The 12244-nt window shown below is 38.6% G+C and overlaps 1 protein-coding gene across 1 annotated transcript in view; it reads right to left on the bottom strand.

Moving 5' to 3' along the window:
• Positions 1-12244, bottom strand: part of CNTNAP4 (contactin associated protein family member 4) — a 242690-nt gene that overhangs the window by 167687 nt on the left and 62759 nt on the right. The window contains exon 3 of the mRNA XM_081107966.1: positions 3333-3526. Coding sequence (XP_080964092.1) covers positions 3333-3526 — 194 coding nt within the window. The remainder of the gene's footprint in view (positions 1-3332; positions 3527-12244) is intronic.

Below are 12244 nucleotides of genomic sequence, written 5' to 3'. Positions count from 1 at the left end.
GAAATATTTCAAGGTGTAATTTTTAAAATATCATGTATCTGTCAAGTTAACAGTTCTATGAAACATGCACATGACTTGTATGATAATAAATACAATATTCTGCCCTTTTTTTAAAGATTGTTTGGAAGAAGCAGCAGGTGTTTTATTAATTCTTTCAGGTACTTCTCCAGTGCTTGAAATGGGATCAAAGGAGAGGCATCCTCACTGCATTTCAATCCATGTGGATGGGTTTATTTTATTTGTTTCTAAATTTGTAACAGTTATCTCTTTTCTCTTTCCACCACATACTCGGGTAATGCCTTATGTGTTTCCTAAGTCTCTTTCGCGAATTTATTTGTATCATCTGGAGCAGACTGTGAAGCTCTTAAAGAAAATTGGCATGTTTTGTTTAATTTGTATAGCTCCCATAATATGTAGAAAAACTAGGCAAAAAATACAAAAAAGAAAAAGAAGTTAGGAAATACATATTTGTAAAATGCTACATTCCTTACTATGTACATTAATTGGAAAGTGTTCTTTGGCGGAAATAGAAAATCCAAATCGAAGTGATCTGTGTTATTCTGGTAAGAATGTCACCAAGTTGCATTTTTCCTGCTTTGGCAAACAGCAGGTTCACACACAAAGTGTGCTTCCCTCAGAGTGAGGCCTGAGTGTGGAGGAGAACAGAACTCGGCAACCCACCAGGGATGAAGAGTAGCAAGAGTGTGTGTGTGTGTGTGTGTGTGTGTGTGTGTGTGAGAATCACCAAGGTCTGAGGATTTAGGGTGGTTCTATCTACACCAGAGCCTAACCTATTTTATGTGTGGTCATGGTAACTGATTTACCAAGTCTTAATTTTGATCTTGACATTCAAAGCTATCCATAAGTTTTCGTTATCACATCCAGAAGTATTATCCAGACCTTCCCACACCTGACAGTCCATTTGGACCAGCAGTCTCACTGATTAGTACATGGGAAACTGGATATCTCTAATGTCCATGGTTTGTTCACACTTGTCTAGCTTCATGGAATAGTTCCCTTGATCCTTCCATAATCTAAGTCATAATGCTTCTTTCAATAACAAAGTAAACCCTGCTCTTCTGAAAAATTCAATCCCAGTGATCTCCCTATTATGCCAATTTCCAAACCTCTAGAAGTCTGTACCTCATACTTGCACACTCCTCTGAATCATTTTTTATTTTCTCTGACGTGCTTTATCTTTCCTGACATTAACATGAGCTCTTTTAATACCTCCCAGAATTTTGCACAAGGTTAAGCACATGTTAGGAGATCAATGTATTCAAATACATTCATTCATTTTTTTTACATAATCCACACAACAAAAATCATGTGCCACAGTGGGTGATGAAGGCCAGAAATTCAAAGATGAGAAAGATAAACCCTCCCTCATAAATAAAAAGTTCATAATTTATAGGGGAGAGAGAAATGTACTATCCTAACTCTGAATTTATTCAACTGGTACAATGTAAATGTACTAAAAGGAGGAGTCACTTTTAGTTACTGTGACCATAAAAGAACCCTACAAAAAATGTATTTCACTTATTAATCATTCACTCATTTATTCCTTCATGCATTAATCCAACAAAACATACAGTATTTTCCTGCAACATGCCAGGTACAGGTAGGACTTGGGAAATGATGCTGAGATGAACGGTTAGAAGGTACAGCCTCTATTTTCAGGGTGCTCACACTCAAAAGGTGAAGACAGCACGTACTAAAAAATATTACCTTGGCTGGCAATTGTGCTAGATGCCATTTGTCTTTACATCGATTGGTTTGGATTAGGTAAGGGTATTATTTGTGCCACAACTTCATCCACAGCACCTCACCTTTAATAGGAGTAACCAAAAAAGGCAAATGGCACTGTCTCGGTTTGGCATTTCCCAAGCTTGAGGAACGGCAAAACAATTTTCATGGTTGATCTACCATCTTTAAAAATGTCAAAACATACATTTTACTTAACACAGCTAAATATTAGCATGTTTTTGCCACTCCTTATCTAGTTTAAAATCCAATGCTCAATTTAGAAAAAGAGTAAAAAAACTATTCAAACTCCTAGTTAAAATAAATACCTCATTAAGCTTTCATTGTTATTGGTTCATAATTGCTGTTTATTTTACCCCTAGTTTGAATGGTTTTCATGGAATTAATTCAACCATAATATCCAGTTATTCTCGCTCTTATACACAACTTCAGCCTGCTTTGGGTTTAAAGGCAGCTTTTCTCAAAAATGCTAATAAGCAACTTCTTCCAGCCCGACTGTCGTTCTCTCTAGAGAAAGAACAGGGCTAGTTCTCAATTCAATTTAGATCAATAAAATGCAAGGAATGGCCACCAAGTGCTTCAGAGATACAAAGGTGAGTGAATCATAGTCCATTTCTTCAGCGCGTTTATAATGTATAAAGGAGTTCCAGGAAGTTTCAAAAGCAAGGCAGTTGACTGATCAAAGAAAATTATCATTCTGTGCCCAAATAGGTTTCCAAATTATCTGTGTGCTAAGAATGATGCTTCATTAAGTTACTCATTTTCTCTGGTTCTGGCAGCTCAGCCAGAGGGAGAAAATATAGTTCTTTGATTGCTGTACGTTGTCCCTATCCAATGTAAGATCCATATTAAGACTTTTATACACCAACAAAGAAGTCCTTGCTTTACCATCAAGCAAACTTCCTTTAGCTTCCCTCTTCCACCAGGCATTTATATACAATCAGTCAACTATAAATACCACCCACATTTTTACACACTGCCTCCTTGTCCATCTCTCTCTTAGAGGAACTGTGCCACTGTCCACAAACATATCATTTTACATACTTACCCACTTTAAAATCACTAGAGAATGGTTTATATATAAATCATATATATGTATGTGTGTGTGTGTGTGTGTGTGTATATATATATATATATATATATATATATATATTATAAATACTCCAATATTATCTATAAAAACCTCCATATACTGTGGATGGGGGTGTGATTTAATTCAGAAATCTCAGAGTCATCAGAGAAAATAAAAGAGATAAATTCTTTTGACCAACCTTTAAAAAAGTACAAAACTACTATATTATTGAAAAAAACAAATATTTTTATACGTTTTATTTCTTAGACTTTCACACTATTTAGTGGACTAATCAGATTTTTTTTCAATTTCTGAGGACTCTGTGAAATAAATTTAAATTCAGTAGTTTCACAAATTAGATCATAAAATGTATTAGAAAATAAATATTACTGTATTTTCTCTTGAAAAATATTTTCTAAGTAATTCTAAAGATTCTGTTTCTTGGAGTAACGGTACTCTTTCCCCGAGAGACTATGTGTTCTGTAGAGACACATACCCAGATGCTGTCCTCCTGTCGATACTGTTTCCAGTTCCTGCCGCTGTCGCTGAACATCAGGAGGTAGCTGGTCACCCAGTTGGAGCTCCCATATCCGCCTTGGGTGGCCACAGCAGTGATCTCCATTCTTTCTCCAAGGTCAATCTGTAACCACTGGTATTTGTTTGACACAAGTGGAGACCAGCCACCAGCTCCTTTTGTGAAAATAGAAGAAAATTGGCCAAAAAAATTAGTTAAAAACCTGTTAGTGGAAAAGAAATGCTAGTAAGACTTGATTCCTCTATGGAACTGAAGAAGTCAAATATCCAAAGCATAAAACTTCTCCTAAATGTAGGGGGTGGTGGGGCAACAAGAGTTTAATATAAGTGAATGGAGTCTATGTCAATTATATTCGTTTCTAGGTATTAGAACCTCCTGACACTGGGAAGAACTAGGGGTCTCATTGAATGTTTAAAGTGCTTAACTCAACAGGTGGACATTCTTGCCAACACTAGGAAATAGCAAGTTTACTATCCACATGCATTAATGGGTAATGATGTGGCCTTTAATTTCTTTGCTCAGAACTGGATTTAAGGGAATACCTTCACACTATGGTGGAACTAGAAAACTACATATGATCATGTTGAATCCTTAGAGTAAGAAGTACACCATTAAACCAGGAATACAAAGATGGTCAAGAAATTATCCCTACCCTCACTGTGTTTATAGTCTTACGTAAGAAACAGACAGTAAAATTCTGGATCAATCCCCAGTACAGTGCACGGGAGGCACAAATTAATAGTTCTCTCTCATCGATGTTTCTCTCTCTCTCTCTCCCTCTCCTTTTCTCTCTCTCTCTCAAAATCAATAAAAACATTTTTTAAAGCATATTTGAAACACAACACGAAAAATGCTAATGATGGGGCATGTGCAGGGAACAACAGCACAATAAATGATGGAGAGTTCTATCCTGTAGAAAGTGGCTTGCAACAGTGTGTAAGAGACCATTAAATTTTCAGGAATTTGCAAGCCAATTGTTAAACATAGTCATCTTTACAAGTGGCAGTGGCAGGAGTATTTTAAATCACAGAAATTGCCAATCTCAATTACCCGCCCCCACCCCAGCCAGTTTACCAATACACCACTGGTTCTATCCTATCTGGGAAGAGAGAGGGGAGGATAGTGATGGTGGAGGGGAGAATCATGGAAAGGTCACAGAGCAAGTTGTGCTTGAGCATTCAGAAGTGAAAAATAGACGTTTGTTGCATATTCAAGGAAATATCTGTAGAACAAAACATTGTTTTGTTTTAGCCAACGCACACAAGAAAATTATAGATGTGACTACTGTATGTCTCAAGATATTTCATTCCTCAGTTTAAATAATAATACTTTATTTGGGGAATATATTTATCTTAAGTAATACTGACACTGCTTATTATGTAAGTAATATATAATCACCGTCAATGTCCTGAAATAGAGTTTGACACGTATTTGGATCCATAATTATCTAGTATTCAATACTATTAAAATGGAACACCTATTATATAACACTCCAATAGGAACATTAATACATGTTTATTTTCCCCCATTATTTTTCATCTACCTTGAGACTCTGATAAGGTCTGACATTTTAGATAGAGATTAGCATTAACTGAACAACAGTTTTTATTCAAGCACTAAACCTGACATATATGCCATTTCAGATAACCAAGCGTACAGGCTCTAGTGCCAAGAGATGCCCGATAAATGTTTGCTATTGTAGTGCAGCACAAGCCACTGTGAGATCTAAAGGGACCCATCTGTGTTAACTGTTTTATAAGACTTAAAAATTATTTTTTAAATATATTTTTATTGATTTCAGAGAGGAAGAAAGAGTGATAGAGAAATAGAAACATCAATGATAAGAGGGAATCATTGATTGGCTGCCTCCTGCATGACCCCTACTGGGAGGGGGGGGACAAGCCCGCAATCCTGGCCTGTGCCCTTGGCTGGAATCGAACCTGGGACCCTTTAGTCTGCAGGCCAACGCTCTATCCACTGAGCCAAACCAGCTAGGGCTAAAAATTATTTTGAGGTCAGACACAACACACTGACACTCTGATAGATGAAAGGCAGAACTTTTTGAAGAGAAGGTTGGAGCCATGCAGGGAGATGCACCATGGGAATGGTGACAAGTTGAAGCTGCTGGGGACAGCTAATAAATGGGTGTGGTTAGGTAGGTTTACGGGCTCCTGTGGGTTGGCTAATTGGAAGGGGCTGCAGAGCAATGGGTTGTCCCCAGTAGTACCCGACTCCAGGGTGATCAGTGTTGGGGGTACATGATGGGAGTGGGTGAGTGCGTAGCGTCCTCCACCATCCTATCTAACTTTACTATTCTTTCCTGGGGCCTAGTAAACATTTGGAAGTGGAAAGTCTTCTGGGGCCTGATGTGACCCAAGCATCCTTGGTCCTCTTACTGATGCAACTGCCTTTCTCTCTGTATTTTATCATTTATTCACATAGAAAAGATGGAAAAGCATGAAGCATGTGCCCCCAGCCCGCCATCATCTTAACCGGACATTTCTACATGTGGAATGTTACCTATATCAACACATACCTGGGAGAAAATGCTGATTATTTTGCTTCTTGCTCTTTCTAGTTCATTGTAATGGTCTAAAGTTAATAATGAGGATACATTTTAAAATACAGAATTAGGTAATATTTCTCTGGCTTTCTGACACTCCTTTACAGACCAGAATTTTAAACGTGAACACATGAGAGAAGCACAGTGAGGAAACAGAATGCGTGATTTCAGTGAGATGAAACGGGAGCATCATTTCTCACCAGGAAAAAGAGCAGCCTCTCACTGACCGCTCCCTCTTCCCCATCCCTCACTGTCACAGCTGCACGAGCCAACCTAAAACATTCGCGATTAATTCACCTTGAACATTTCAATTTCTCACCAATGCTGAAAAGGTACCACTGATATGCAAATTAAGCTCTATCATCAAGGAGGCACACCAATAAAGTAATGAAAATTCCGATGCTCCAAGGCTTTACCGAGGGAGAAGTTGGGGCCACGGGGAGTCCCACTTAGATTTAAGCCATGCAGCTATGCAGGCACACATGGTGTGTGTGATGGAGCGTTATGCTTCTTTCCATTTTAAAACAAATGTCAAACAGTGATACGGAAAATGCAGCGATAGAGACAGAGACAGAGTGCCAGCTGTGATGACAGGTAGGGGCATGAGTGACATGAGTGACATGACTTGAAGATTCGATTACAGCTGAGGTCAGACTGCCCCCGTCATATGGCCTCTGCCAAACCACCCAGCCTTCTGGAGATACATTATCATCACAGGTACTTTCTTAATGGAGAAAGAAATGGCTTTCTCCAGCAAATTTTAAACTCTGAATTACTATAAAATACAATACAATAATGCATCTTTATTTTATTCATTCACCAAACTTTTCAGCTGCTGGCCAAGCACTATTTGTCTTCAATGATGCTTTTAACACAACGAGGTATTCAACATCACTAGACAAATACCCGTGAGACCAAAGACCATATTTCCATAAGCCCATCTATCCCGTGGTTATAGGCACTTGTCCCACAAAACAAAAACAAGAGTCTTGTCCCTTCATTCATTTCCCCCCCACATTGCCATCTCCCTTTCCCTATTCCACCCTCATTTTTCTCCTGCGTTGGCCTCTCTACTGAGATTTGGCATAATAAAGTTTCATAAGTCTTTTCCAAAAAAACACATTTCTTGAATCTCATAAAACAGCCTGAAAACTCGCGTTTAGAAATAAAAACCCTCCCCGTTGATGTGACCCAAGCATCCTTGGTCCTCTTACTGATGCAACTTATTTTTAAATAAGTCTTGCAGTGTTGCTATAAGCATTAAATTTTTGAAAACATATTAAGTATCAATTGATTTCTCTCACACACAGCAAGCATGAGAGTATATGGTAGTTGTTACTTTTTGACTTGTAAAGCCATTATTATTACTACTGACTCCAAACAAAGAGTTATGATCACAATAGAGCTGAGCTTTGAAAAAGCTTAGTTACTGAATGACCACAGAACAAGGCATCTCTTATGAAAGTGTTGCCTACCACTTTTAAACATCAGATTCCTAAGGAACTTGCTTCTAGAATATATGTTGCTATGAACTGCCAAGAAAGAAAAGCAAAGTAAAAATGATCCAGTGCCTATTCTATGCTAAGTACTCTACTGGAAGTTTTATGTACCATATTAAACTTAATTATTTAGAGATTAAATGTCTTAACATCTCTTCTTTTCAAGTAAAACTTCAAAAAAAAGATTTACAGAAGCTAAGTAAATTTTCCCAATATTATGCAAATTAAATGTTCTCAATATTGCACAAATCATTTTAGTGTAGATAAGAAATTACTTTTAAAACAATTTAAATCTGTGTAAGGATCTCATTTTCAAAATCATATCCTTTTCAGTTCTTTACTCCTGAAATAATTATACAACTATCATTACCCTGTAGTGCTCTATTTTATCCCAAGAATATATCCAAATAATTTATTCAGAGTTATTTGACTATAAATAGCGGGGGTATAGCTCAGTGGTAGAGCATTTGACTGCAGAGTTATTTGACTATAAATAAATGGCTGGATGAATTATGTTTCAGGCCCATATATCTCATTTGCCAGATATCACCAATATTTACTTGTGGTCATGGGGACACATCTTACAATTTCAAGGAAGTGAAAATGAAAATTTGAAGAAAAAATATTCTTGCTTAAAACCTTAAAATATAGTAAAGAATCCTTTGTATCATCTACTAATATTAAAAATGGCATGACCTCCATTCCTGTTGGTCATCAGTGAAGGTGAGGAGTGATCAGTTTGTTAACCTTGTAAGGGTAAGAACTACACAGAAAGGAGAGCTACATTCCTTTCTTAGGACTTAAAGCCTTAAAGGACACAGATGTTCAAAGGCACAGAACACAAGTGAACATGGTTGAATGCAATTCCTCGCCACCATTAGGGCATCTACATTTCTAGAAAATAATTGGCTTTATTAAAATTGTCATAGAAAGTCTCCCTCTGAGATAATGACTATTTTTCCATATGTGATTCCAACCTTCCCCAAGGGTCTAAAGGTTGCCCAGATCATTTTGATCTCGACATTAAATTACAATAACGTAAGGAAACAGAAAGAACATTGTGCCAATATTGGTCTGACTCCCTTAAGTGGTCTGCTGTGTCCCCGAGCCACCATTAGGAACCTTTAACTGCTTTGTATTTTTGCCAGCACAGTTGTTTTTGCCGGAAGGAAACATGACTCTATTGCTGCTGTGTGCATTGTTGGTTTTTTCTCAGGTGCATTCCTGAGTCTTGGCATCATCACCTCCCCTGGTCGCAGTTCTTGTTATGCACAGGTGACCTGACCCAAGCCAGTGGGGCAAGCCCAAGGTTTTGTTGGGACAATTGGTAAAGAAATCCTCCTTTCCGCTGTGAATGCTGAAAACACAGGATTCCGGCATCGAGCTGTAGCAGCTATTACTGCGGAGAGCCTGCTGAGTGAAGCCAGCACAGAGGGAAGCAGAGCTGAGAGATGAAGTGAGACCAAGTTGAGGTGGCATGATCAGCACCCCCGAATCCAGCTGCGTCTGCCAAGTGTCCCTGTGCCTTCTCACTGCACCAGCCTCTTCCATGTGTGCAGAACCTACCCAGGGTCATCGCTTCGTCAATGCTCCTCTCTCCCGGGCTTCGTTATTTTTTTTTTCTTTTTAATGAATCATCGTCATCAATGTATAAGCATCTGTCAGAAAGAATAAAAAAAGCTTCTCTTGACCCCACTCTACATGTTTCTGCTTTTCATATTAACACTAGAGGTCCAGTGCACAAAACTCGTGCACTCGGGGGTGGGAGGGTGTCCCTCAGTCTGGCCTGCGCCCTCTCGCAGTCTGGGAGCCCTGGGGGAGGGGGGGATGTCTGAGGGAGCAGGCCTTAGCACTGCCGCAAGGCGGGAGAGGCTCCCACAACTGCCGCTGTGCTCACCAGCCGTGAGCCCAGCTTGTGGCTAGGCAGTGCTCCACCCTATGGGAGCACACTGACCACCAGGGGGCAGCTCCTGCATTGAGTGTCTTCCCTCTGGTGGTCAGTGCGCATCATAGCGACTGGTTGTTCCACTGTTTGGTCTATTTGCATATTAGCATTTTATTATACAGGATTCTTCAAATAAGATGTCCATCCTCACTCTCTGCAATTTTTCTCATTCATTCTCTCTTAGGCCAACTCCAATTAGGCTTTCACCTCACACCACTCATCTGCGTGTGTCAAAGAGCCACGTTACTAAACTGAATGGTCAGATTTCAGTCTGCCTTCCAATCAGTGAGATCTGTTCTTCTGACTATTCCCAATGCCTGGATATACTTTGTTCATGTAGCTTCTGCACAAAAAACTCATTATCTTAATTTTCTGTCTAGCTTATTGGTTGCTTCTTCTCAGGCTCCATGCTGGTTCTTCCTTTTATACCTCATCATCTCCTAACGGTGAGATGCCCAGGGCCCAATCCTTCATCCTGCTTCTTCTCCACATCCACCCCTGGGTAACCTCTCTTCACTTCATAAATTTAAATATTATACATATGCCAATAATTCCCTAATTTATATCTCCATCCACACCTCTTCCTTTGCACTCTATACTTATACACTCAACTCCCTACTTAATACCTTTAACGTTTTCCAAACCAAACTCTCATTCTTCCCCCAAATCTTACTCTAGTCACACTCTTCCCCAACCCAGTTTATGACAATTCCATTCTTCCAGTTTCTCAGGACAAAAAGGAAAAAATATGTAGTTGTGCTCGACTCCTCTCTTTCTCTCACCAAACTAACTACCAAACCAACCAAAAATGCTGTTGGTAGGACTTGCCCCTCTGGGACTAGACCATTTCCCCACCATCACAGGTACACATACCTTCACTGGTAAGCCGCATCGCTCTAGCCTGGATTCTCACAATACCACCTAACAAATCTTCCTGCTTCTACCTTTGCTCAGTTAATCTCCATTCTCTGCACAACAGGTTAAATAAAAAAACCATCCTGTACCCACAATCACTCTCAATTTTACACTTAGTATAGGGCCTACAAGGTTCTACATGATCCGCCCCACACACACACCACTCCCACCCTGTGCCTGACCTCTTGTCCTCTTCATCCCAGCTTGCCTGCCTCCTTTAACAACAGCCTCCCTGAGGTTCTTTGAGCAAACTTCAGCCACTCTCCCAACTCCCACCCCATGCTTTGTTAGGCTCTCTTTCTGCCTGGAATGCTCTTCCCCACTGGGCAAACATCTTTGCCTTCAAATCTTTGCTCAAATCTGATTCTTCTCACAGAAGTTTGTATCTCCTGACCTCCCCTATTTAAATTCCTCCTACCCATCAATCCTACTCTCATTCATCTTACTATAAACCACTTTTCATTTTGGAACAGAAATTGATATCTTTATACCCAACATATAATTTTCTTATAATTTATCCTTTATCATGCCTTATTAGAATGTATAATCCAGGAGGACAGAATTATTTACCTATTTTGCTCACTGATAGATCCTGAGTGTTCATCACACTGTCTGACACATAGTAGGTGATTAATGAATGTTTACTTTATTAAGAAAGAAAATAAATGTGTAGCCATATGCATATAAGACTGTAAATTCATACACAAAATAGTAGCAAAGCTGGAACTAGAGCCAAACTAAATAAAATCACAGGACACTTTTATTTGAGGAAGGGTATTTTCAATGAAGTTCCCAAACAAAAAGCTTAAGCATTTGGGTAATACACACAAGCATATACCTGTACACACACACACACACACATGCTGACTACCAACTGCCTCAAGCTTACACAGTTTAATAACTTGTAAACTTTGTTTCCTAGATAAATTTATCGCTTTGTTTTTGGATTTTTTGATATGATAAAAAGAAGAGAGATGCTTTTCACTTCATTTCTCCAGAAAGGTTCTAAATTAATAATACCTCACTCAATTCGCGTAGGTTTTAGTTCTTTGCTATTGATCAATTTCCCTTCATGGCAAACTGGCAGACTGACTCTCAGCCCTATATTTCCAGATCAAACATTTCTGAAATCTTTAATAATTCAGTGAATTGAAAAGTAAATGTTTACATCCTTTTCTTTTTTCAGGCATTTTGATTTGTGTATTTGATTTGCAATTTTGGGGACAGCCAAATTTCCTTTGAAAAGCTAGAACAAAATTACAAAAACACCAAATTCTGTGCCTTCATTTATTTCATCACAGTAAGTTTTATTTCACTCAAATGCACAGTTTTGTAAAAGTTACTTTTAGCACATGATGTCTAGAAATTCGGATGATAATCAAGACCTGCCCATGTTTTGCTTTTTAAGTCCATTATAATAACTTTTCTAAAAGTTTCTATTTAGATCTAGTACAGTGAGGCAGGTCATCTTAGCAAATGACATCATGCATCAGAAAAAACAAAATGACAATACCCCAGAGGGCGGAAAATCATTTTTTGCTTTCCTACCTTTTTTTTTAAATCTTCCCCAGCCAGAAAGAGATGGTAAGCTGTCATGAGTTAAATGTCCTCATATCACTTCTTCTGGATCAACAAACCAGTCACTCTCTTGTACCCAATAGACATTATTTCCCCATCATGATCAGAAAAGCCAGCATTATTAGGGCACAGATCAAAAAGGTGCAAAAGTGCAAAACCAATCCCAAGCATCTGATTGATTAAGTCATTAATATTTTCCCAATTTGTACAAATACTAAAACATATTAACATAGTCCGTGTTTCCAATTACTGAGATACGGTTACCTCTAGGTTTAGATATTTGTATAATTCAATCTTAAATACACATACTTTACTTAATCCCATGATATATTCCTTTTTAAGTGTTATTTCATTGTGGAAATGTTTATTTTTC

Source organism: Myotis nattereri (assembly GCF_964212035.1).
Source record: "Myotis nattereri genome assembly, chromosome: 15".
Taxonomy (NCBI): domain Eukaryota; kingdom Metazoa; phylum Chordata; class Mammalia; order Chiroptera; family Vespertilionidae; genus Myotis; species Myotis nattereri.
Note: the sequence above shows the minus strand (reverse complement) of the source record. Positions and strands in the feature narration are given on the sequence as shown.